Source organism: Labeo rohita, chromosome 14, assembly GCF_022985175.1.
Source record: "Labeo rohita strain BAU-BD-2019 chromosome 14, IGBB_LRoh.1.0, whole genome shotgun sequence".
NCBI classification, from domain to species: Eukaryota; Metazoa; Chordata; class Actinopteri; order Cypriniformes; family Cyprinidae; genus Labeo; species Labeo rohita.
The window spans coordinates 16,642,418-16,668,470 of NC_066882.1; the positions used below are offsets into that span (position 1 = coordinate 16,642,418).

Genomic DNA, 26,053 nt, shown 5'->3' on the forward strand with positions numbered 1-26,053 from the left:
CAGTCGAAGGTAGCACGGGTATATTTATAGCAATAGCCAACAACACATTGTATGGGTCAAAATGATCAATTTTTCTTTTATGCCAAAAATCATTAGGATATTAAGATTATGTTCCATGAAGATATTTTGTAAATTTCCAACTGTGAATATATCAAAACTTAGTTTTTGATGAGTAATATGCATTAAAGAACTAAAGGTGACTTTCTCAATATTTTTATTTTTATTTTTTATTTTTTATTTTTTGCACCCTCAGATTTTCGAATAGTTTCAGCCAAATATTGTCCTATCCTAACAAATCAGATTTCAGAGAATGAATAAATCTCAATTTCAAAAAATTGACACTTACGACACTTTGTGGTCCAGGGTCACATGTACTATCTGAGTATGTGTATGTAACAAACATGTTTAATTTAGTATAGTATAATTCTAATTCCAAAAAATAAAAAAGACCTCAAATCAACCAAAAGTGTGACAACATTTAAAGTGAGCAAAAAACATTTTAACATCATTTTGTAGGTGCATTTCAGTGAGACTTGTTTATTAGTACCGAGACCCATTGTGATTTCCTCTTTTGTATTTTGCTTTGGAGAAAAGTAGTTGCTAATTCACTTGCTAAAGTGAAGTGTAACTGGGTCATATGCTCTTCTAACATCGATGGAGAAAAAAGCGAAGTCTTTCTATCCACCTTAGTTTTAGCATTAAAAATTTATGGATCTGGCTTCTGGTCTCATCCGTGTCCATCTATTTTTATCTGAACAAAACAGCTCGTTTTGCTGTGGAATATTACACACTGGTGTGTCTTGCCATATTATTTTAATGTACTTCATTAAAAGCACATTGGTTTGTAGTGGAAACCGTTTTACCATTTACTGCATGCTGTTATTTTTATTATTTCCCTCGTTCTCCTTATTTAGAGGCTAATGAACCGGAAGTCTCACCCATAGGCTTACTTCCACATTGAAGAATAAGGTGGATACCCTTATAAAGCATTTTTGCTTGTGGAGAATAAATAGTACCATGTGAAAATGTTAAACTTCCTCAAACCGGCTTCTGAAACAACACCCACTGCTCAGTTTATTAGAAGTGTGGGGGTCCGGGTGTAACTTCCCAGTCTTGACCACAGAGTAATACTTCAGTCCAGCTGAGGGCGAAATTTAGACGGGTAAACCCATGAAGTACGTCGTAGCGAAGAAGAACGTCATCCGGAAGTCGTCACCCGGAAGTGCGTTTGTAACATGCTTGTAAACAACTAGCGAGCAGCGGACTGACTGAAGTGTAAAATATTTATCATCGTTTTTTGAATTTCACTAAACAGCAGGTAAATTAATAACTTATTGACTTAAAACCTGACGTGTCAGCAATACTGTCTATCACTTTTCAAGTTAAATCAACGTTTAATTCAAAAGCTGCTGTAAATAATACATAAGATATCGTAACTGTCTGGTTTTTGTGTTGGATTATTCTTGTCTATATTCTCTGCGACAAGAGATTTTGATCTTTTATTTTTAGATTTTTGTTTTTGTGTGTGTTATCGTTTTTTCAGATTCACATTTACTCTTTCAGAGCTGATTTATTCTGCATTGATGTCTTAAATATTTGATCGTGATCTCGTAGGTGTAGCTGAAGATCATGTCGAAGGAGGAGGTTAAAGTGTCGGAGGGGATCGTAGATCTCGAAGAGCCGAAGAAAATGACCCGAGAAGACTGGAGGAAGAAGAAAGAGCTGGAAGAACAGAGAAAATTAGGAAATGCTCCAGCTGAAGTTGACGAGGAGGGAAAGTATGTTGAGCAGATGAACATAACACATGAGCAGGGTGCACTTAAAGGGGTAGTTCGCCCAAAAATTAATTACTCTCCCTCATGTCGTTCCAAACCCGTAAGACCTTCGTTCATCTTAGGAACACCCTTCATAGGGCTCAGATTTCATCAAAAATATCTTATTTGTGTTATGAAGATGAACGAAAGTCTTACAGGTTTGGAACGACATGAAGGTGAGTAATTAATGACTGAATTTAATTTTTTTTTGGTGAACTGTCCCTTTAACTGTTCATTCATAAATATACTGACTGTATTTTAAAGTATTAAAGTGATTTTGTTTTTGTCATATATGCCGTAACAATTCCCCTGACCGTAATATTTTGTTAACAGGGATATCAACCCTCATATTCCCCAGTACATCTCGTCTGTCCCTTGGTACATCGACCCATCAAAGAGACCCACCCTTAAGCACCAGAGACCCCAGGAAGAGAAAGAGAAACAATTTGCGCCAATTGGAGATTGGTACAAAAGGGGTGTACAAGAAGTAAGCACTCCCTCTACCAAAACAGTCATCAGTTATAAATGTTACTTAGTGTCTAAACCCTTTCTCATTGCCTATTTGTCAACTAGAAAACAGTCAGCACAAAATACAGAAAAGGTGCATGTGAAAACTGTGGTGCCATAACCCATAAGAAGAAAGACTGTATGGAGGTAAATTGTTGGATGTTAATAACATTTTGTCTTTAGAATGCTATTACTGATTAATATTGTGTGTTGTGTATACTACTGTTCAAAAGTTTAAGAGAAATTAACGCTTTTATTCAGCACAGATGCATTATATTGCTCAAAAGTGACTGTTTTGTCATTAATAATGTTGCAGAAAATTAGTTTCAAGTACATGCTTTTCTTTTGATCTTTTTATTATCACATAATGCGCAAAAAATATATCAGTAGTTGTAGTTTCCACAAAATATTAAGCAGCATAATTGTTTTCAACATTTAATAAGAAATTGCTGAACACCAAATTAGCTTATTAGAATGATTTCTGAAGGATCATGTGACACTGAAGACTGGAATAATGACTGATGAAAATGTAGCTTTGACAAATTATTAAAAAAAAAAAATCACAATATTACTGTATTTACTGAAAATCTAAGAAGAAATGCAGCCATGATGAGCTTAAGAGACTTTTTTTTTGAAACATTAAAAAAATCTCACTGACCCCAAACTTTTGATCAGTGTTGATATTTAGAAGTAAAAACTGCGTTTTGCATTTTTGATTAAAGTTTTAAATGTCTTTCAAAGAGACCCAGAAAAGTTGGAGCGAAGTTTTCGGGCACAGGCATGGCACCAGATGAGCACCAACAGATTCAGCTCTCAATGGATTATGATGGAAAGAGAGATCGCTGGAATGGCTATGATCCTGAAGAGCACACGCGCATTGTAGAGGAATATGCTAAAGTCGATTTGGTAAATCATGTTGTTGCATATTTTTGTGTATTTATGTTTATTTTATTATACAGATAGGCTATTGATGCAGAGTCAGTGAAGTTTTATTCTCAGCAAGGAGAATTTTTGTCATGTGAAAGATCTTTTACTGTATAGGTAAATCATGTCAAAATGTTTATTTACTTATTTGTAACAGGCCAAGCGTACTCTCAAAGCTCAGAAACTCCAGGAGGAGTTAGCTTCTGGCAAACTAATGGATCAAGCTGTAAGTATTCACAATTGAGTATTTTTTTTTATAGCACTGTGAATTATTACCTGTTACTATATGTTTGTCACAACCTTATATTTACTACCTTTGTTAAACCAAACATTTTGTTTATATTCAGAATTCAAAGAAACATCTTGGCGACGATGCAATACAGGTATGTCATATTTAGCTGAATGTTTATGTACATTGTGGACTATAAAATAAAACTCAAATTATAAATTCACTTCGTCCACTCAATTAAACTTTTTTGCTTACCCTGTCCAGGAACACAGCAGTGAAGATGAGGATGACGACAAATATGTTGACGACTTCGACATGCCCGGACAAAACTTTGATTCCAAGAGACGAATCACAGTTAGAAACCTGAGAATCCGGGAGGACATTGCTAAGGTAAAAATAACTAGAAATTTTGCAAACCAATGAAAGTTAAAGGCATGACACTACTTGTTTTTCTAGAAATACATGCAATTTTTATTTATTTGTTTGTTTATTATTTATATACACTTCCAGTCAAACGTTTTTAAACAGTAAGATTTTTAATGTTTTTTTTTTTTTAAAGAAGTCTCTTCTGCTCACCAAGCCTGCATTTATTTAAATACAGAAAAAGCAGTAATATTGTGAAATGTTTTTACTATTTAAAATAACTGCTTTCTGTGTGAATATATTTGAAAATGTAATTTATTTTTGTGATCAAATCTAAATTTTCAGCATCATTACGTCATTACATTTATAATGGTAAAGATTTGTATTTCAGATAAATGCTGTTCTTCTGAGTTTTCTATTCATCAAGAAACCTGAAAAAATTCTGCTCAGCATAATAATAATAAATGTTTTTTTTTTGTTTGTTTGTTTGTTTTTTGAGCAGCAAATCAGAATATTCGAATGATGAGTAATGATACTAAAAATTCAGCTTTAAAATCACAGGAATAAATATCATTTTAAAATGTATTCAAATGGAAAATAGTACAATTATTTTAAAATTGTACTGTTTTTGCTCTACTTTGGATCAAATAAATGCAGGCTTGGTGAGCAGAAAAGATTTTTTTAAAAACATTAAACATCTTACTGTTCAAAAACTTCTGACTGGTAGTGTACGAAGATGTGTCCCATAAATATGACTAAGACTAATGCAGTCTTATCATCAGGATTAGTAGTACCATGTGATTGCACATTAATATTTTTACCACAGTGTGCTGTATCATGTTTTTTTCAAATTATTTACAGTACCTCCGAAATCTGGATCCAAATTCAGCCTACTATGATCCCAAGACTCGAGCCATGAGGGAGAACCCATATGCCAATACTGGAAAAAATCCAGAAGAGTAGGTGCATTTCTCATTTTCTGTGCATGCAATCAAGGGAAATGTTATTTCTTACAGAAAGCTTGCAGATTGTGTGCTAAGTAAGGGCGTCTCACTGAGTAGCCATTACTGAGATCACAACACATTGTTCACCACTAAAGCAAGGCACAGGTCGATCTAATTAAGTATTGGATTGTAAATTGCTTTGGATGAAAAAAAGTCTGCTAAATGCCAAAAAAAATGTGTTTAGGTTACTAAGTGTCAAGTAAGCTGAACAAATACATCACAGACGGTCATCTTGGAGTGTCTATTTCTGTAGTTGTTTTTGCCTGTTCTCAAAATTATGTGTTTGGTTTGGCAGGGTGGGCTATGCTGGAGACAACTTTGTGCGCTACTCTGGAGACACCATTTCCATGGCCCAGACACAGCGTAAGTAATCTTTATGAACTCATACATGAATTCCTCTTTACCTGATGTTAAATGTGGCCTCCAGACTCTCAGTTCCTGTTGGTCTAAAATTGTTTTGTGTGTTTTCTCTGCAGTGTTTGCTTGGGAAGCCTATGAGAAGGGATCTGAAGTTCACCTCCAGGCAGATCCCACCAAGCTGGAGCTTCTCCATCAGTCCTACAAAGTCAAAAAGGATGATTTCAAAGAGAAACAGAAAGAGAGTATTTTGGAAAAGGTACAATCTCCTTTTTAAACTCATGGTAAAATGTCCTCCTTCCCCTGCTTGGTGTGCTGATGGCTTCATGTCGCACATCTCTGCAGTATGGTGGGCAGGAGCACTTGGACGCCCCTCCGCGAGAGCTTCTGCTGGCTCAGACAGAGGAGTATGTGGAGTATTCTCGTCACGGGGCTGTGTTGAAAGGACAAGAGAAGGCTGTGGCCTGTTCCAAATACGAGGAGGACGTGCTCATTAATAACCACACGGTAAGTTAGCTGACACTACTGGAAATGTTACATAATAATGATAGATTTTGATTTTTGAATGTTAAAGATTTTTTCCTTTGGTTTTTGCAGTGTATCTGGGGATCGTATTGGAAAGATGGCTATTGGGGTTACAAATGCTGCCACTCGATGGTGAAGCAAAGTTACTGTACAGGAGAAGCTGGCAAGAAAGTTGTGGTTAGTATCAAATGCTTCCATTGCACTGGAAAATAATGTGATGCATAACTTGATAATACAGTCAGCAAAAATCACATTTTTTATTATGTACAGTGCCTTGCAAAAGTAATCATCATACTTTTTTTCACGTTTTGGTATGTTGCAGCCTTATGTTAAACTGCTTTAAATATTTTTTTCCGCATCAATTTACACTCCATACACCATAATGACAAAGCACAAAACAGGTTTGTAACAACTTTGCAATTTATTAGAAAAAAAAACTGAAATGATTCCATTGCATAAGTATTCATACCCTTTAAGCCCAGGAACATTCATATCACTTGTAGATGTTACTACACTTTGAGTAGAGTTAACCTGTGGCAAATTCATTTGAATGAGTATGATTTGGAAAGGCAGACACCTCTTAATAAAAGGTCTAACAGCTGAAAATGAGAGCAAAAACCAAGCACTGAGGTCAAAAGAACTGCCTGCAGAGCTCAGAATCAGGACTGCATCAAGCCACAGATCTGGTGAAGAGTTCAGAAAAAAAATCTGCTGCTTTAAAGGTTCACAGCATATTTTTCAGCAGCAGAGACTGAAGCACTCATCAGAGTAGAAGAAATACTCAGTGTACCAAAATATTAAGATAGCCTCAATGAAAACTCAGTCAAGAGCATTCAGAACCTCAGACTGGGCAGGAGGTTCACCTTCCAACAAGACAATAACCCTAAACACACAACAAGCTTATAAACATCTCTGTGAATGTCCTTGACTGGCCCGGCCACAGCCTGGGCTTGAACCCAATCAAACATTTCTGAAGAAACTTGAAAATGTCTGCCGGCCCCCATCCAAGCTGACAGAGCTTGAGAGGTGAAGAGGTAAGGTGAAGAATGGCCGATAATTACCAAATGCAGATGTGCAAATCTTATCGCATCATGCTTAAAAAGACTTAAGGTTGTAAAGGTGTTTTAAATGAGTACTGAGTTAAGGATATGAATACTTATGCAATGTACTTGTTTCAGTGCTTTATTTTCAATACATTTACAAAGTTGTCACAAATCTGTTTTTGCTTTGTCATTATGGTGTATGGAGTGTTTTGTTGTGGAAAAAAGTAATTTAAAGAAACACTCCACTTTTTTTGAAAATAGGCTCATTTTCCAACTCCCCTAGTGTTAAACAGTTTTACCGTTTTCGAATCCATTCAGCCGATCACCGGGTCTGATGCACTTTTAGCATAGCTTAGCATAGATCATTGAATCTGATTAGACTGTTAGCATCTTGCTCAAAAATGATCAAAGAGTTTGGATATTTTTCCTATTTAAAACTCAACTTCTGTAGTTACATCGTGTATGGACGAAAAATGAAAAGTTGTGATTTTCTAGGTCGGAATGGCTAGGAACTATACTCTCATTTCGGCGTAATAATTAAGGAACTTAGCTGCCGTACCATGGGTGCAGCAGGCGCAATGATATTACACAACTCTGCATATACACAAATAACGAGTTTTCTGCTTATTTTTTTCAGAGCAATTCTTGTATTCCATTTGAAGATGACGTAGAGGAGGCCGAAACGAGTGAAGAACCAAAGACTCTTTTACAGGTACATTACCAGACGCCGCCTTTTTGTGACAAAATTCCAAAGGAAAAACATGGCAGGAAGATGACTGTATTGAACTAATATTTTTTTTTATTCACAGATGCACCAAGAAAAAATGAAAGACAAGAAAAAGAAGAAAAAGAGCAAGAAACACAGAGACTCTGACAGCAGTGATGAGGATGATGAAGCAAAAAAGAAAGAAAAGCTGAAGAAGGTGGGTGGGCTCATATGTTTATATTCAGATGCATCTGTGCTCTACAATACCTATTGTAAAAGAAAACACTGTGTCGTTTTGTGCAGGCATTGAGTGCAGAGGAGCAGAGGCTGAAGCAGGTGGCTGAAATGATGCAGCTTGATGAGAGGAAGCGGGCGTATAACAGCCTAAAGGAAGTGCGTGAACCCACAGAGGAGGAGATGGAAGCCTTCCGTATGAAACGCTGCCGACCCGATGACCCCATGGCCTCTTTTCTGGGGCAGTGAATGAAAATAACAACTGAAATGTCATAGTCTCAGTTATTGTAAAATCTGTTATTGCTTAATCTGTGATACAAAAAGACCAGTTTTTGAGGTAATAATAGGAAACGTCCCATATTATCAGCACATGACAGTCTGTTATAACCAGCAGTTAAGGTTTCACATCTTTTTGTATAAATCTGTGTAGATTATAGTAGAAAATAAATCAGCTTTATTTTCTCAATGTTTTCTTGTTTTTTTATTTTTATTTTGAGAGTACATAAACATTGTTTTATTAGTCTTTTAATTATAAAGTGGCCAATAAATTACAAACAGGCAATGTTTGGTGAATCATCTGTTTTGATTTAACAAATATGTTCCATTCTCGCTTTCCAAGGTATTTGAATGTACTCATAATGAACATAACCTGACCATTAGTTGACATTAAACATATTTAAACCTGAACCTGGCCATGTTTGGTATTATGTTACCTAAGCTACATGTAATCCAAATCATTGCAACTTGTTGGGAGTGTTTGATGTAAACAAGCACATTTTAAATCGCAGCTTTTTTGTAGTTCTGTGTCATATAATAATATAAAGCCATTTTATTATTTGTGGGCTGCATAACTACAGTATAACAGTCTGACAAGTTTTCAAATGAATCCCCTCCCCCAGTTTATAAATTACATCATGGATGAACTATCTGGCAGAGCACGTCCGTGTTAAAACTGGGTGGATGCTTGCAAAGTTGTGGGGACATGCAAGATACAAACGAATCATTATCTTGTTTATATTCTCCATTTTTGACTTTGCCAAAAGAGCTGCTGGACTTCTACTTTGCATTGCAACACCAATCTTATTCCCTGGTGAGGATTTTTTTTCTAATGCATGCTTTAAATGTGTTGTATAATTGTGTTCTGTGGTCTGTTACTTACATTTACTACCTAAATAAAACTCTTTACTAATATATAAAGCTACAACCTGCATTATTCACTACCTGCATGTATATAATGTGATTTATGGTGCTTATTTTTGTGCATGACTCTGTATATGTACAAACAGGAAATCCATGGAAATTCCCCACAACAAAAATCTGGCCCCATCTGCTCTGTTCGCAGGCACAGCTGCATCATGCATCAGCTACCGCTGGCTGTTTGCCTGCTGTCTCTGTTCACTGTGCTGACTGTAGAGTCGTCCAAGAAGGGACGCAACTTTACCATCCATTCATCACAGCTTAGCTGCAGTTTGCCAGGCCCTCAGGGTCCTCCAGGGAGTCCAGGTGCAGCAGGTCCCAGTGGTAACGTAGGCAAGATGGGGATGCCAGGTGTTGATGGCCAGGATGGGAAGGATGGTGACAGGGGAGAGAAGGGAGAGAAAGGTACAGCATATGAGCACGTCTGCTGCGGTTATAACACCGTTAATGAAAAATAACATATAGTAATAACATAAGTATTAAAATATATTGTATTTCTATTTGGTTTATATTATTATTATTTATATATTATTTCTATTTTGTTTATTTTTCCCGTAAGAGTGGGCGCGGCCATTTGTAAACTGAATGGTTCTTGCTTCCAGTGTCATTCGCATCTAGATATTTTTAGCTGTGCAAACTGGTGTGTCTTATCATATTATTTTAATGTATTGTCTTAATTATGAACACACTGGTTTGTAATGCAAATTTATGGTCTGACATACACAGTTGTGTTCACAAATATTGCATTACCATTAAGTATTCATTTATACTGTTTAAAATGAAAAATAAATAACATTTCAATATCCATCATGGCACCAAGTCAATACACAATATTAAAAACTTCAACAGGTTATACGTGTTTCTGAGCTTGTATCACCAATGAAGACATGCGGTTTTATTAAAATTCCATAATTACCAACTAGCAACACTTTAGCAAACATCTAGAACATCTAACTGACCAAATTATTTATGTTTTTTAAGACTTTAAGAAAAGCCAGCATAAATTTGTCTTTCAAACTAAACTTTTCAATCTAGTTATCACAGGTGTTCTTAACTGTTTACACACAATTTAAATACACAGATGACTTTCCTGCCCAGTGAACACTCATGAGTTCAAAAATACTGTGACAAAAAACTCTTATTAGGATTCAGGCATTAATTTTGCAGCTAAATGTCTATTAAAGTATACAACGTAAACTAAATCACAGATACTGATGTATAACTCAGGATTGAACTTTTGGGAAAAATATTTTTCCATTTTACTACTGTAAAGTAATCTTGCAGTAGATGAAAAGCACTAGAAAAGTTCAAATAACAAAGAATTGTATATGAACTTGGTATTTCATTACAGTATACAGTACTAGCAGTTTCTTGGTCTCCTGACACAAAGACTAGCTATATCTCTATGCAGTCATTTCTCAGTTCTGCAAAAATGCAGTACACATAAAAAAATGGTTACAAATAAAATTTGACAGTCACACATTTGAAGCTGTACAACACTGTGCTACAGTTTACTGTAAACATAGATTAGCAAAATTTCCATCATCTAATGTACTGGTATTATATACTGTAATTGCACTGTAAGTGTACATATAAAACCCGTGCCGATATGTTCAGCTCTCTCCTCTCTCCATTGTTAGGATGCAGAGATTCTGATTGGTGTGTCATCAGTTTCAGTGTTCGAATTGATCTTGGGGGGGGGTCCCCCTAACCAGACCCTCATCCCCGCCACCCCCCCCCTTAAAAAATAATAAATAAATAAACCTTACATAAATATAATTAATATTTTGTCTTGTCCTTGTTATCATTGAGAAAGTCTAATTCTAAGATAAAAGCTTATTTTTGATCAGTGAATTAGGTGTACCAAACAATCACTAAGCAAAGAAGAATTACATATCTAGCCTAGGAAATTAATATTTTCAAACAAGTTTAAAAGTGATTTTTACCTTTTGTGGGCTTTTTTTGTTGTTGTTTTTTACCTTTATAAAGCCATTGTTTTCTGAAAGTGTGCATTATGTTTTGTGTCAAATTCTTATATTTAATAAGACATTTTAGGCTGTTACCACACAAATAAAATCATTATCAGCAAAATTAATCAATAAAGAGGAAACACAAATGCTACATCTGAACTGGCATTTAGATGTATTTACCCACAGTTTAATGCAGAACATGAATGCATTTAACCTGCAGTTACAAATGCATGAATAATGTTGTAATATTTTAATCCTAAAACGTTGAATGCTGATATTTGAAATGGTTTTAAAAAAATGAAAAAGTAGTTTAAAAATGGAATTACAACCGCCAGTAGGTGTCAGCAAGTCACATGTAATTAGTGAATCATTGCGATCGAACCGAATCATTTAAACGGTTGATTCATTCAGGAACGAAACAATGTTGTTTAGAGATGCAAAACAGTGCTGTGGCTGTGTTTGGAATGATTTTTGTTTGCGAAATAGAGCAAAAATAGGCAATATGGGGTCTAAAATGTAAGTCTCTTAATGTTAACTTCTAGTTTATTGAACTGCTGTATAAAATCAATATCATATTTGTTATTTTTGCAAAAATAAAAAAATAAAAAATAAATAATTAATAATAATAAAAATGGCACTCTTCGTGCGATATTGATTAACTATATTAAATGTTAAAAATATACATTTCTGCCCCCATAACCTGAATTTTCGGAAGATTAATTTTATTAGACTGAATCACGCAGTGAAGGAACGACTCTAGCTAGTGTTTAAGCACTCACACCTCTTCTTATAATCAGTGAAGCTGTTCATTCACTGTATGATAAATTAATCTCTTACTTACATAATTCGTACATCTGCACTTTGTTGTTTATGATGAGTGAATTCGCGAGTTTCAGTCTCAAAACTCCAGGTTTCAGCACTGACTGTTCTGAACGACTCTGATTGGTTACTGCATTTTAAACTCAACAGAGTCGTGTGTGATTGGTTATCATGCGCAACGCTGTAAAGACGCGTAAAAATAAAATAGGATTTAATGTGAGCAGGTCTAAATTTAATACAGCAATCGAATCTTTTAATTTCATTAGTTTTATGTTTTAAGTATTATAGTTTTATCGAAAAACCAGAGGACCCCCAAGTATTTTTGGGTGTTAATGCTTAATTCTTATGGGAGGTCCGGAAATATTAGGTTATATTATTATGAAATATTAGGGTAATATGTTAATTAAAACTGCTCGTACATATCTTTACCACCTATTAACTTTAGTTTGTCAAAATATTGCACCCTTTCCTGCTTACTGAGTCTTTCTCTATATGATTAGCAGCTTCCACATGTTTTTTCCATGGTTTAGACAGCATAAATTAGCAGAACAACAAATTCAATAGTACATTAACTGTGCAATCCATACTGTTGTTTACATCCGAGTATCACCAGTATGGCCGCGCATACAGGTAACTGACCAAATCATGATGTAGGTGCAAACCCTCCATGCTTTGTCATACTGTAGAGACAATGTAAAAAAAAAAATGTAAAGACACTTTTTGTGAATTTTCTTCTCAAATGTCAGGTGAGCAGGGTCGTCCTGGGAACCCTGGAAAACATGGACCTCAAGGACGCCCAGGACTTATTGGGAAGGCAGGACCAAGGGGCCTTAAGGGTGTGCGAGGGGCACCTGGTGTGTTTGGAATCGCTGGGATAAAAGGAGAGATGGGAGATGTGGGGGAAACCGGCGCCATTGGACGCTGCGGCTGTGGAGCAGAGGCACGATCTGCTTTCTCAGTAGCGGTAACCAAGAGCTATCCTAAGGAGCGCATACCTATTCGTTTTAACCGGATTTTAATGAACGAGGGTGGCCATTACAATGCCACCAGTGGCAAGTTTAACTGTGTGATTCCTGGTGTGTATTACTTTACATATGACATCACATTGGCTAACAAACATCTGGCCATCGGGCTTGTTCACAATGGCCAGTACAAGATTAAAACATTTGACGCCAATACAGGAAACTATGACGTGGCCTCAGGATCAACAATACTTAGACTGCAAAAAGGAGATCAGGTCTGGCTTCAGATCTTTTATTCAGAGCAAAACGGACTGTTTTTTGATCCATTCTGGACTGACAGTATTTTCACAGGATTTCTCATTTTTGCTGATCAGGCTGCTTCAAATGAGGTGAAGACCAATTCTGGATCATCCTGATTGAACTTTTGATATGTTTTGTATACATTTTATCAAATGGCTCCCAATAACCTGTGTTTACAAAAAAATTGTATGAAAATATACACTACCAGGCAAAAGTTTTTGAGCAGTAAGATTTTTTATGTTTTTAAAGAAGTCTCTTCTGCATTTATTTGTACAGTACAGCAAAAACAGTAATATTGTGAAATATTTGTACTATTTAAAATAACTATTTTCAGTTTGAATGTTTTAAAATTTCAAAGCAGAATTTTTAGTATCATTACTCCAGTCACATGATCCTTCAGAAATCATTCTAATATTCTGATTTGCTGTTAAAAAAACATTTATTATGTTTAAATTATATTATTATGTTGAAAACAGCTGAGTAGAATTTTTTTCAGGTTTCTTTGATGAACAGAAAGTTCAGAAGAACAGCATTTATCTGAAATAGAAATCTTTTGTAATGTTATAAATGTCTTTATCATCACTTTTGATCAATTTAAAGCATCATTGCTAAATAAAAGTATTAAAAATTATAAAAAAACAAATTATACTGACTATAAGCTTTTGAATGGTATAGGGTATAATGCTACAAAAGCAAAAGTTTGAATCAAATAAATTCAGGCTTGGTGAGTAGAAGAAACTTCTTTAAAAAAAACCCATTAAAAATCTTACTGTTCAAACTTTTGACTGGTAGTGTAAATATTCAATTTGAAATAGGAAAAAAAGCCATAATAGTACTATATATAAATAATACTAAAATAACACTGCTTGTCAGATTTGATAGAGAATAAAACTGAATATTTTAATGGAACAAATGCATTTTACATAAACACAATTAATTGATATAGATTTTATTTTTATATTTTCATACGAAATATTTTATATGTTGATCCATTCTGGATTGTTAGTACTTTCACAGGATATTTCATTTTTGATCAGCCTGCTCCAAATGAAGTGAAAATGATGACCAATTCTGACCCTAATTTAACTTTTTTTGTTTCGTATTTCATCAGTGGCTTCCAATAGCCCTGTGTTTACACATTGTAAAAAAGGGGAAAAAAAGATTATTAAGTATCAAAAAAACAAACAAAAAACGAGTTGTCAAGACCCAAATTTATTCCTTATAAATTTTTCTCACTACAAGTATTTTTCAACTTTGACCTCATTCTAGGGCCCCTAAAAATGAGAAAAACATTTTACCCAAAGGGACTTTTAGCCACGTTGGACACTATGGTGTCACCACATGACCTTTGATCTTCTACAAGTCTGTTTTTTATTTTTCTATTGTTTATTTACTATTCTCCTCATCTAATCTTGTATTCTCCTATGGTTCAAAGGTTTAGGAGACCTTGTCTTGGAACACGCTGTCACTGGAGATTTGTGTAACCCCCTTCTTTTGAATTATAACTTTGTGCAAAAATAGCAGCCAAACATGCTGCTGTAATGATCTAATCAATATAGGTTCATGAGCAAAACCACTATTTACACAAACAGTAGAGCAGTTATTGAGCATGTGATCACTCATGTGATAATCAAAGGTTATGTAGTGATACTGTGCTTAGGCTTTATTTGTGACCCTGGACCACAAAACCAGTCATAAGGGTAAATTTTTCCAAACTGAGATTTATACATCATCTGCAAGCTGAATAAATGAGCGTTCCATTTGCTATGATAGAACAATATTTGGCGAGATACAACTATTTGAAAATCTGGAATCTGAGGGTGTAAAATCACCTTTAAAGTTGTCCAAATAGAGTTCTTAACATTGCATATTACTAGTCAAAAATTAAGTTTTGATATATTTACGGTAGGAATTTTACAAAACATCTTCATGGAACATGATCTTTACTTAATATCCTAATGATTTTTGGCATAAAACAAAAATCAATCATTTTGACCCATACAATGTATTTTTGGCTATTGCTACAAATATACCCCAGCGACTTAAGACTGATTTTGTGGTCCAGGGTCACATTTGTATCATACAGCAATCTGTCCCTCATATCCCAATACAACATCAATACATATACACAGGCTTTCTAAATGTGCATATTTTAAACAGAACGACAGTCTTTCTTCATGCCTTTATTTAAGCTGTAATTTTGCCTGTTCAGCCATTGATGTCTCTAACAGGCTACGAGTATTTCGTCTTACACCAGGAGTATTACTAGAAAATCATGTCACCAAATAAGGAATGTGCGTTTGAAAATCATGGAACGTACGTCAATGATGACGAAATATTCTGAATTTCCATACGTCTTAGAATGTTCGACTTTGATTGGCGGGAGTAGCTCCAAGCCCCTCCCAATGTCCGGATTTTACTTCAGAAAAGCACGGGTGTCCTTTGACTGTCAGACTAAACCATTCACTGTTCTGTAGGTGAATATCGCGCTAAAACATGTTGCTATTTTGTAGTTTCCCATATACGTTTTGGATTTGTTTACAATGTTGAAATCCTAACTGTAATCTTAGTATTTCATAAAGAGAATGACTTGATACATGATGCTATTTTGTTAGTGTATGAAAACATAATCTACGGAACTCCCCTATCAAGATTTAGTTCACGTGTCACCCTGTAATATGATGACACTCTACCGGCATTTTTTCCATACAGCGAAAAGACAACGAAACATATCAAAGTAGTGACCAAAATGCCTTTTACAAGTGTCATATAACTTTGTAAACTTATTTCTTCCTTAAAGCCATAGTTTGGCTTTTATCACTTTAAACTACGGTTCAAAGGACTGTCAGCCGAAGAAGAACAATGTATCCGGCCCGGCGCTGTTCAACGCTCCTTCACCGAGACTTGGCCGCAGTCTGTTTTTCATCACTGGGGACACATCCAAAGAAACCCGGTCCGCTGAAGAAAAGCAGCCCTCCGAGTTCACGACACTGCCACAGCAGCGTTGTTCATCCTCCTCCAACCAGGTCAAACTCATCACCCGTTCTGCTCGGCCCTTTACAAGGTAATTTAAGATTTCATAACATTCTTTTGCCTTACTAAGAACAGTGGTTGTGTCCTAAAACCGAGTGAGCTCCCTACCTAGACAGCAGTTGACTCGGAATGCGCCTTTGACGCTCAACGTTTTGAGACAGCCTGCGAGTCACATTGAATTTTTAGTGTATTACGTGGCCCAGTGTGAGAAGATTGAAGATAATCTTAGGAGACACGTCATATAAATCATATAAAATGTGATTTGTGATCATATCACTTAGGGTGTCCCTCGTGCTATAACAGAGATGACTCATGTACAGTAAGAGGGAAAGTGATGACTTTTGTCATACACCCTTGAGGTGTGGAAACATATTGCACTTTCCCATACCAAAAAAAAACTAATTATTGCAGTTTGATTTCATGTAAAAGGCATTTTATGATCTTTACTCAGATGCATTTGTTCATTTTTTTTGTCTCCAACAAATCTGTCACTGAAAAGCAGTATTATTTTAGTATTATTTATACTATTATAGTATTCATTTTGAATTAGCTTTATTTTGAGATTTTTAAGTTACATGCATTTGTCATTCTTTAGTTTTTCTTTTACATTTCTATTCAGCTTTAATTTATTTTGATTTCAGCTTTCAGCTAAAGGCATAATTTCTCGTTTAAATTTAAGCTTTTAATCTGACATTTATATTTTATTTCAGTTACCAAAAATGATTTTTAGTAGTTTTAGATTTAGTTAAGAACAACCAAACTGCAAAAGTCTTTATATTTTCATACTATTTTGTCTTGAGAAAATGTTGCAGTTCTGAAGGAAGTGTTAATTTAATATATAATTTTGTTACGTCTTTCTTAATATAGTTTGCTTGTGTTAGTTTGTTCTCCTCTACTTAGATCAATTCTCTGGTGTGCCTTGAAGGTAATTTGATAGTCCTGCTAAAGGTCAGGGAACAGTACAACCTTTAAACAGCCCCCTAATGGTTCAATCCCCAAACTGAACAGAGTTTTTCTAGGTTATCTGAGTGAGATATTCTCTCTTGTTAGAGTAATCAAACTAGTCCTCTGCATCATTTGTGCAGTTGCCTTGTAGTATTAAATAGAAAAGACACAATGTGAACGGATGTGCCTGTGATCAGCTACTGAAGAGATGGAAAGGGACAAGCACATGATACTTTGACCAAAAAAGCTTTTGTTAACCAGCGAACAGATAAAACTCTGTACAGTGAAAGTGATTCCAGCTCTGTGTGAACAAATCCCCCCGGCAGGACTGCTCTTGTGTAAGAAATTTGATCTGGAGCAGAACAAGGTCTGGCAACACTGGCGTTATGTAAGTTAGACTGAATAAGCAAGTAAAAGTAGTTCTAGGGAATAGTATTTTGCTGACTGTAACTGGTAAAATTTGTATTAATAATAGGATAGACACTGTAAACACTAGTAAATGCCTGCAAATGTTTATTCAAAGTAAAGATGTAACCAAGTGTTTATATTGACCTGCTCCAAAGGTAAAACTTTGCACTAAAAATCCATAATAATTAACTACTAAATGAATAATGGGGTGTGGACATGTCTTCCTTAATATTTATGTTAATTACGCCCTTGGTTCAAGGTGTAGCTTCTCATTATGTCTTCATCATTCATGTCATTTAGACATAGTTTGCAGGTTGTAGTTGGTGTGCATCATCATCACCTAATGAGGTTGTCATTAGTTCTTTTAATCAGAGAATAGCTTTGTATTATTTGGTCACTAACTCTCACGCAATATTTTTACCAAGCCTAATGTTACATTACCAGATTGAAGTATGCATACAAGTCACTGTGCAGAACAGGCAAACATAAATTTTGCTTCATGGTAAATTTTAGAGCTTTAGGAGTTCAGCGATGTGCATCAGTTGTGTAATAAGTCTTTGTAATCTCATGCTCCAAAATTGATCATTTATTTGTTTGTTGGTTGGTTGGTTTTAGGTGATAGTTTTTTTTTTTGTTTTTTTTTAAATAACTAAAGATCATTTTACAGTAGTTCTTTAGTTATTAATGCAAAATTGCAAGATGCAATTGCAAGAAGTCTGAATGGCGCAATATAAACAAATTTGTAAATTTGTACGAATTTGTACAATTTTTGCTACATCATACATATTTTATGAATTTCCCAATTCATATGAATTCATACAAATGACCTACCACTAACCCCGCCTCTAAACCTACCCTTCACTGGGGTCTCTTCAACAAATCGAACAAAATTGTACGAGTGAGGTCGTACAAATTAGCCACCTCATAAAATACGTACAAATTAGTTCTGAGATAGTGTTGGAATTGCGAGATATAAACTCACAATTGCGAGTTATAAAGTCTGAAACAGCTTATGTCTCGCAATTCTGACTTTATAACTCGCAATAACTCTTTATAATTACAAGGTGCTACAACGTACGTATTTTATGAGTTCCCCAATTTGTATGAATATGTAGGAATGACCTGCCCCTAAACCTTTCCGTCACTGAGGTACAAAATCATACAAGTGAAGTTGTACGAATTAGCCACCTCATAAAATACGTACGAATGTGTTGTGAAATAGCGTTGGAATTGTGAGATATAAACTCACAATTCTGCCTTTATTTCTCAGAATTGCGTGATATATACTCGCAATTGTGAGTTATAAAGTCAGAATTGCCATCCTGATCTCATGGCAATTCATACATATTTTACAAGGTGGCTAATTTGTATGATTTTTGCTACATCGTACATATTTTACAAAGTTTTCCAATTCGTATGAATTCGTACAAATGACCTACCACTTACTTCTCCTCTAAACCTACATGTCACTGGTGTCTAGACAAATCGTACAAAAACGTACAGGTGAGGTCGTACAAATTAGCTACCTCGTAAAATACATACGAATTGGTCGTGAGATAGTGTTGGAATTGCAAGTTATTGCAAGTTATACAAGTCCAACTTTGAGAGGAAAAACAGTTTACGTCTCACTATTCTGACTTTATAAACTCAAAATTGCAAGTTTATATCATGCAATTGTGACTTTGTTTCTCAGAATTGCCTGATAAACTCACAATTGCAAGTTATAAAGTCAGAATAGCAAACCCAATCTCATGGCAATTCGTACATAAGTTCTAGACAAATCATACAAAATTGTACAAGTGACGTTGTACAAATTTGTACAAATTAGCCAACTCGTAAAATGCGTACAAATTGGTCGTGAGATAGCACCTGAATTGCAAGTTCAACTTCTGACTTTATAATCTGACTCACAATTTTGACTTTATAACTCACAGTTGTGAGTTTATATTACACAATTCTGACCTCATTTTTCAGAATGCCAAGTTTATATATCACAATTGTGAGGAAAAAAAGTCCAAATTGTGAGATGAAAAGTCGCAATTACCTTTTTTAATTTTTTATTCAGTGGCGGAAACAGGCTTCCATAATACTGAATGAACTAATGTTAACAAATTTTAACCTTATTGTAAAGAGTTAAAAATTGTGAGCTTATTACATTCCAGACTAATTCCAGGCACACTGTCTTCCTCGAACCATATATTAAATTAGAGCTGAAGTGTTCTCTTCATTGTGCATGATTGTGTGTGTCCAAACGTATGTGCAGGCATGCATCAGGCCCCTCGCATGATTTTTCAAATGAGTCATTGTTCGGAATAAATGACAGGGGAAGCACAAACACACTGGTTCATTCAGGAACCCCTTTGTGTAGAAACACGCACACAGATACACACACTCTTCACATCTAAAGCCCCCAGAATCTTCACATACGAAAGCGTAAGAGCTCAATGGGTGGATGCTAGTGCTCTCTGTGTCTATCGTACACTAAACCACTGACCAGACACTGGATCAGCACTGGATTAGTCCTGGACTCCCTCAAAGTCAAAGAGAAGAGGATTGTGCCTTCGGTTCACCTACATCAGAGACATACAGTGGAAAAGGATATAGTTAGAGGTATTTTTAGATAAATATTAAACCTAAATGTCTAAGAAAGTGACCTGAACAGAGACCTTGAATAGTAATATAGTCAGTTACAGTTGATGTCTAGAGAAGGTGAGTTTGAATTTACATAGGATGACAAATATGATGATGATGCCGACACAAGAGTTGCATGTGACGTATAAAACTGAACCGGTTGGTTTAAATTGTTTAGGTTCTGTGTGGCATAAATGATTACTAAGGAATAACCACACTTACCCATAAGCAGCTCTGAGTATTCAGCACTTGACTTGGAAAATCTTAACTTGTCAGTTATAAATAGTACGAAAATTCTGCTTTTTCAACTTGACAAAGACATAACCAAACACATACAGAGAGAGAGGCTGGATGAGGAGTTCTTGGATGTATTGGATGAATGTACTATTCTTGAGGTGGTAAAGGAGACGACAGAGGTGGAACAAGATGGAATCAGATGATATGCGTAAGATTAATCAATCAAAGGCATAAACATTTAAGTCAAAATTTAAATGATCAGAATTACTCTGATTGTGTGGTTGTTTAAATGTACATTTTATTTACATTTAGTTATACTAACGTTCAAATGATTTGTTTTTTCAATGTCTGTAAAAGACATGCTCACCAAGGCTGCATTTATTTGATCAAAATACAGTAAAAACAGTAATACTGTGAAATAGTTTTAAAATTTAAAATAGCTGCTCAGTGGTTGTTTAATATAATGTTTTTTAATGTATGCTTGTGCAGTTGCTAGAGTATTCTGGGCGTTTACCTAAGTGGTTACATGGGAAAAGGACACGTCCTCAACGGCATGAGATTTTTTTTTTTTTTATTATTGTCTGCTAGGTGAAAATTGTATGTTTTGTGATTTGAGAGCTGCTTAGAAAAGTAATAGATAAAGTTTGTCTTGGACAAGTAAGTATAAGGGTTATATATACTAAGTAAATGGTAATGGTGATTCTGCAAACAGCTCTAATTAAAGGATCCTGTTTCCACAAGGAGATTAATGTTTCCTGAAGCACTGTTTGTTCTTGATAATGTGTCTGAGTTGTCAGGACAGACAGTACACAGCAGTTTTCAAGTCTGCAGTTAATCCATTATCTGTTAACATGATAAATAATTTACATAGCTTTAAACTAGCATAGAAAAGTCTCCATCAAGGTTTGAGAGGCTAATGAAATATTGTCTGTAAAGTTATACCTGCCAGGAAACATGCACACAAAAAATGCAAGAATGTTAACAGGTGAGTCATACCTGGTTAAACCTCTTCTTAAGAAACAAAACAAGCTCAGACAGATGCTGAGGCATCAGAGACACATCCCTTAACAGTACTTTGAAATGAGTTGTACTTTTTAACACTTGATCAATACACTGTGAGGTATCAAACAATAACCAAATAATGGTGTTGCTAGTTTTCCTTTTTTAGTAATACACATTCTGAACAACAACATACAGTACTTAGACCTAATGCATCTGCACTTTAAATAGCTACCATGTGCTGTCATGCTACTGTGTATATTTTCATACACAGTGTACTGCATTGCTACTATTTATATCTTCAGAGGCTGCTGTTTGTTTTGTATAAAGTATGTTGTGTCGTCTTTCACATACTGTGTACTACAAGTGAGCAACATGCTGTATGTCATGTAAAACTATTTGTATTGTATTTTACATGCAGCATTTATGTCCTCGTATAATTAATCCTATTTTACTATACTTATTAGTTAACTTCCAGAATAAAAAAATCCTGATAATTTACTCACCCCCATGTCATGCAAGATGTCTTTTTTTTTTCAGTCGAAAAGAAATTAAGGTTTTTGAGGAAATCATTCTAGGGTTTTTTTTTTTCATATAGTGGACTTCAATGGGAGCCAACAGGTTGAAGGTCCAAATTGCAGTTTAAATGCAGCTTCAAAGGGCTCTACATGTTTCACTAGATAAGACCCGTATTTCTCGGCTGGGATCGTGTAGAGCCCTTTAAGATGCATTGAAACTACAGTTTGGACCTTCATCCTATTGGCCACCACTGAAGTCTACTATATGGAGAAAAATCCTGGAATGTTTTCCTCAAAAACCTTAATTAAAGACATCTTGGATGACATGGGGGTGAGTAAATTATCTGGAATTTTTTTCTCTGGAAGTGAACTGATCCTTTAATAAACACTTATGAATCTGTAAAGTTTCTAAAAACTTCTACAACTATGCCAGAGTGTGTATAACGTTTTTTGTGATGTGTGTGTGTGTTTGTGTGTAGTGTGTCAGATGGGCAGTAGCAGCAGCAGCAGCAGTAGACTCTTCAGTACTTTGGCCCAGACTCTGAGCAGTGCTGCGCTGGCAGACCCACATGTGGATGCTGACGACTACGAATATGAGCAGGCTGACCCGGACGCGCTGTTGCGTGAATGCGAGGAGGTTTTGAGGAACCGGCCTCCTCGATTGCACCGAGACTTTATGATGACCAGAGCCTGCTCACTGCAGAACGCATCCATCCGAATCATGCAGTGGAACATCTTAGCACAAGGTACAAAGTCTGTCTGCTCATGTCACGCATTTGATTCATAGATGATTAATGAATCATCTGTAGTTCATCCAAAAAATTTAAATTCTGTCATTAATTACCCTCATGTCGTTCCAAACCCGCAAGACCTTTGTTTCAGAACACAAATTATGATATTTTTGATGAAATCCAAGAACTTGGGTTTGAGAGAGGGTTTGGAATGACATGAGGGTAAGTAATTAATGACAGAATTTTCATTTTTGCCTGAACTATCCCTTTCAACCACAGGTTTTATACTTTTTAATGTCTAAAAAATATAAAGGCAGCTATATATTTGCATGTGTAAAGACTCAAATAAGCATGATATTGTTTTCTATAAGTAAATAATATACTGTTATTATGCCACTGTACTAAAGCTAAAGCAAATTATTAAAATACTATCTGAAAGTATTGAAAAAAAAAAAACGTTACCAAAAAAGCATTAAATACATTAATATCAATAATTGTTCAAAAGTTTGAGGTCTGTACAATGTTTTTAATGTTTTAGACATTAGTCTCTTAGGCTTACCAAGTAAAAACAGTAATATTATGAAATATTTTCTGCATATAGTTGTTTTTATTTTAAATACATTTTAAATATTATTTATTCCTGTGATCAAAGCTGAATTTTCAGCATGGTTACTCCGGTCTTTAGTGTCACATGATCCTTCAGAAATTATTCTAATTTGCTGATTTATTATCAGTGTTGAAAACAGTTGTGCTGCTTTTCTTTCAGGATTCTTTGATGAATAAAACATTAAACAGAACAGCATTTATTTAAAATAGAAATCTTTTGTAACAATATATACTACCGTTCAAAGTTTGGGGTCAGTAAATGTTTTCTTTCTTTATTTATTTAAAAGAAATGAATACTTTTATTCAGCAAGGATGAGTTAAATTGATAAAAAGTGATTGTAAAGACTTACATTGTTAGAAAAGATTTCTATTTAGAATAAATGCTGTTCTTTTTAACTCCTCAGTCATCAAAGAATGCTGAAAAAAAGTATCACAGGTTCCAAAAAAATATTAAGCAGCACAACTGTTTCCAACATTGATAATAAATCAGCATGTTTGAATTTGATCCTGCAGAAAATTCAGCTTTGCATCACAGGAATAAATTACATTTTAATAGTTTTTTCTGTATTTTTAATCAAACAAATGCAGCCTTGATAAGCAGAAAAGACTTCTTTAAAAAACATTAAACTTTTGAATGGCAGTGTACATTTGAATGGCAAAATACTTTAATACATAAAATAACACCATTCTTGACAGTGTTCATAAAGAATGTAAAGTCAAATTTGGTCATCATTTTACAATTATTGCCATAATCATATCTAATATACATTTGAAGCTAACCAATTATGTTGGTCTTTACATTTTGTAAAATTCTTTTTATTTTTCAAAATTTATAAGGCTGTCCCAGCACTCACTTCCAGCCCCCAGTTTAATTATTTTCTTAATCTAGAACTGAAGACACTTTTATAACTGCAGTGCTACCATATTGTGCTCACAACGTGACATATAAATGTTCTTCATTGTTGTGTATCTGCAGCTCTGGGCGAAGGCAAGGACGGTTTTGTGCGCTGCCCGATGGAAGCGTTGAACTGGTCTGAGAGGAAGTATCTCATACTGGAAGAGATCCTTACTTACAGGCCAGATGTGTTGTGTCTACAGGAGGTGGACCACTACTTTGACACCTTCCAGCCTGTGCTCGCCAGTTTAGGCTACCAGAGCAGCTTCTGCCCCAAGCCATGCTCCCCGTGCCTAGACGTTCACAATAACAACGGTCCCGACGGCTGCGCTCTGTTCTTCAACCGCCGTCGCTTCCAGCTGCTCCACACCGCTCACCTCAGACTCTCCGCCATGATGCTTAAAACCAACCAGGTGGCCATCGTGGCTACGCTTCGCTGCAGGCTCACAGGTCGAATCTTCTCCGTGGCAGTAACGCATCTGAAAGCACGTAGCGGCTGGGAGGCGTTTCGTAGCGCACAGGGGGCTCACCTCCTCCAGCAGCTCTGTGACCTAACCACACAGTCGCACTTGGAGATTGATGTTGAAAACCGGACTAGGGATGGGGAAGAGGGTATTCCGCTGGTGGTATGTGGGGATTTTAATGCGGAGCCAAGTGAGGAAGTGTATAGGCGATTTATGACTTCTCCGCTGGGGTTAGAAAGTGCTTACAAGTGTCTGAGCGAGGACGGGAACACAGAGCCGCTCTACACCAGCTGGAAGATCCGTCCCAGCGGAGAGAGCCGCTCCACGTTGGATTACATTTGGTACTCGGAAAGAGCTTTCCAGGTTGATGCCGTGCTGAGGATACCGAGCGAAGAGCAGATCGGGCCGGACCGGCTTCCGTCATATCATTATCCCTCTGATCATCTGTCACTGGTGTGTGACCTAAGTTTTAGTCAGCAGCCTCATAGGCTCATGTAGCTATCAATCATTAGTGCTGTCCAATAGGGATCCAGAGCGGCTTAGGACATTCCTAGAGCATGTGTGCTTGTACGTCTGAATGTGAGAATGCAAAGACTGCGAAGAATGTAATTTATCTTACTCACATAAACCTTATTTTTACCTGCTGATGTAGGTCTTAATGCACCTCTGTGCTTATTATTTTCCTTGATGGAGATTAATTATTATGCTCTTGTTGTTTGTTAAACAGAGGTTGTGCAATATATTGTAATTTATTAAGTGCTTAAAGGATGATCTCAGGAAGATGCACATTCTCAGCTGAAAGGTTCCACAAGTGGAAAGATGTTTATATTTATAATGACTGTACTCTTTACTTTTAGTAACACTGTAATCATTGATATGTTTGCCATTGACCAGTAATCCAAATACATAATATTGTATTTAAATTGTGTGGTCTCTTTCTTTAATGACTAAGTGTAATGTATTACACATTCCCACGTTAACATGATAACAAGCTTCACTCCATGCAATTCAAGATGACAGGGATAGTTCACCTAAAATTAAAATTCTGTCATTAATTACTCACCCTCATGTCGTTCCAAACCTGTAAGACTTTCGTTCACCTTCAGAAAACAAATGAATATATTTTTAAAGAAATCTGAGAGCTTTCTGACCCTGCATACACAGCAGCACAACTGCAACGTTCAAGGCCCTGAAAGGTAGTAAGAACTTTGTTAAAATAGTCCATGTGACATCAGTGGTTCAGCCTTAGTTTTATGAAGCTATGACAATACTTTATGTGCAAAAAACCCCAAAATACATATAGGTGCAAGCAGCAATTACCACAGTTCATGCGCTTTAAGGCATTTAAGCACATATGAAAAAAGACATTATTTAACAAGCTTGTAACCACCTAAAGCAATTTTTTAAAACTAGATAATTTACCATAGAAACTTCATGGTTTTTTAACAGTTATGACTGTTATAGCGCCAGCTGTAGTCTGATGCCCTTAAATCTTTGCATGCTTGTTTAGAATCACCTGTCGCATGTGCTCGGCAGGTTTCACAAAGTTTGGAAACCTTTTCTTTCAGTAACACTGTAATCATTGATATGTTTGCCAGGAGTTACCAGGAGTTCTGTCGTAAGATAGGAAAA

The 26,053-nt window shown here is 35.7% G+C and overlaps 3 protein-coding genes across 4 annotated transcripts; all 3 read left to right on the forward strand.

Moving 5' to 3' along the window:
- The first annotated feature begins 1,172 nt into the window (after nucleotides 1–1,172).
- Nucleotides 1,173–8,393, forward strand: slu7 (SLU7 homolog, splicing factor). The gene is made up of 16 exons (XM_051127438.1): nucleotides 1,173–1,318; nucleotides 1,615–1,778; nucleotides 2,148–2,301; nucleotides 2,388–2,468; nucleotides 3,063–3,227; nucleotides 3,403–3,471; nucleotides 3,593–3,628; nucleotides 3,739–3,864; nucleotides 4,699–4,796; nucleotides 5,137–5,204; nucleotides 5,318–5,457; nucleotides 5,544–5,705; nucleotides 5,796–5,900; nucleotides 7,404–7,478; nucleotides 7,576–7,689; nucleotides 7,776–8,393. Exons 2-16 carry the CDS (start codon nucleotides 1,630–1,632, stop codon nucleotides 7,953–7,955), a joined length of 1,722 nt encoding a protein of 573 aa, XP_050983395.1. The 5' UTR covers nucleotides 1,173–1,318; nucleotides 1,615–1,629; the 3' UTR covers nucleotides 7,956–8,393.
- A 143-nt stretch (nucleotides 8,394–8,536) lies between these two features.
- Nucleotides 8,537–14,640, forward strand: c1qtnf2 (C1q and TNF related 2). Of its 2 annotated transcripts, none has more exons than XM_051127439.1 (3): nucleotides 8,537–8,796; nucleotides 8,993–9,308; nucleotides 12,439–14,640. In XM_051127439.1, exons 1-3 carry the CDS (start codon nucleotides 8,689–8,691, stop codon nucleotides 13,068–13,070), a joined length of 1,056 nt encoding a protein of 351 aa, XP_050983396.1. In that variant the 5' UTR covers nucleotides 8,537–8,688; the 3' UTR covers nucleotides 13,071–14,640. The 2 variants fall into 2 exon arrangements, with proteins under 2 accessions (XP_050983396.1, XP_050983397.1); XM_051127440.1 differs by having other exon boundaries at nucleotides 8,663–8,796; nucleotides 9,049–9,308.
- A 753-nt stretch (nucleotides 14,641–15,393) lies between these two features.
- On the forward strand, nucleotides 15,394–25,344 carry nocta (nocturnin a). Its single transcript, XM_051127442.1, has 3 exons — nucleotides 15,394–16,018; nucleotides 22,205–22,471; nucleotides 24,039–25,344. The coding sequence occupies exons 1-3, from the start codon at nucleotides 15,817–15,819 to the stop codon at nucleotides 24,917–24,919; spliced, it is 1,350 nt and encodes a 449-aa protein (XP_050983399.1). The 5' UTR covers nucleotides 15,394–15,816; the 3' UTR covers nucleotides 24,920–25,344.
- Nucleotides 25,345–26,053: the final 709 nt, after the last annotated feature.

Coding starts and splice junctions, on each gene's coding strand:
- slu7 (XM_051127438.1), top strand. CDS start 1,630: ATGTCGAAGGAGGAGGTTAAAGTGTCGGAGGGGATCGTAGATCTCGAA. Junction 3,865..4,698: donor TCCGGGAGGACATTGCTAAG/GTAAAAATAACT, acceptor AATTATTTACAG/TACCTCCGAAATCTGGATCC. Junction 5,901..7,403: donor AAGCTGGCAAGAAAGTTGTG/GTTAGTATCAAA, acceptor TATTTTTTTCAG/AGCAATTCTTGTATTCCATT.
- c1qtnf2 (XM_051127439.1), top strand. CDS start 8,689: ATGCAAGATACAAACGAATCATTATCTTGTTTATATTCTCCATTTTTG. Junction 8,797..8,992: donor AACACCAATCTTATTCCCTG/GTGAGGATTTTT, acceptor ATGTACAAACAG/GAAATCCATGGAAATTCCCC. Junction 9,309..12,438: donor GGGAGAGAAGGGAGAGAAAG/GTACAGCATATG, acceptor CTCAAATGTCAG/GTGAGCAGGGTCGTCCTGGG.
- nocta (XM_051127442.1), top strand. CDS start 15,817: ATGTATCCGGCCCGGCGCTGTTCAACGCTCCTTCACCGAGACTTGGCC. Junction 16,019..22,204: donor TCTGCTCGGCCCTTTACAAG/GTAATTTAAGAT, acceptor GTTTGTGTGTAG/TGTGTCAGATGGGCAGTAGC. Junction 22,472..24,038: donor GTGGAACATCTTAGCACAAG/GTACAAAGTCTG, acceptor GTGTATCTGCAG/CTCTGGGCGAAGGCAAGGAC.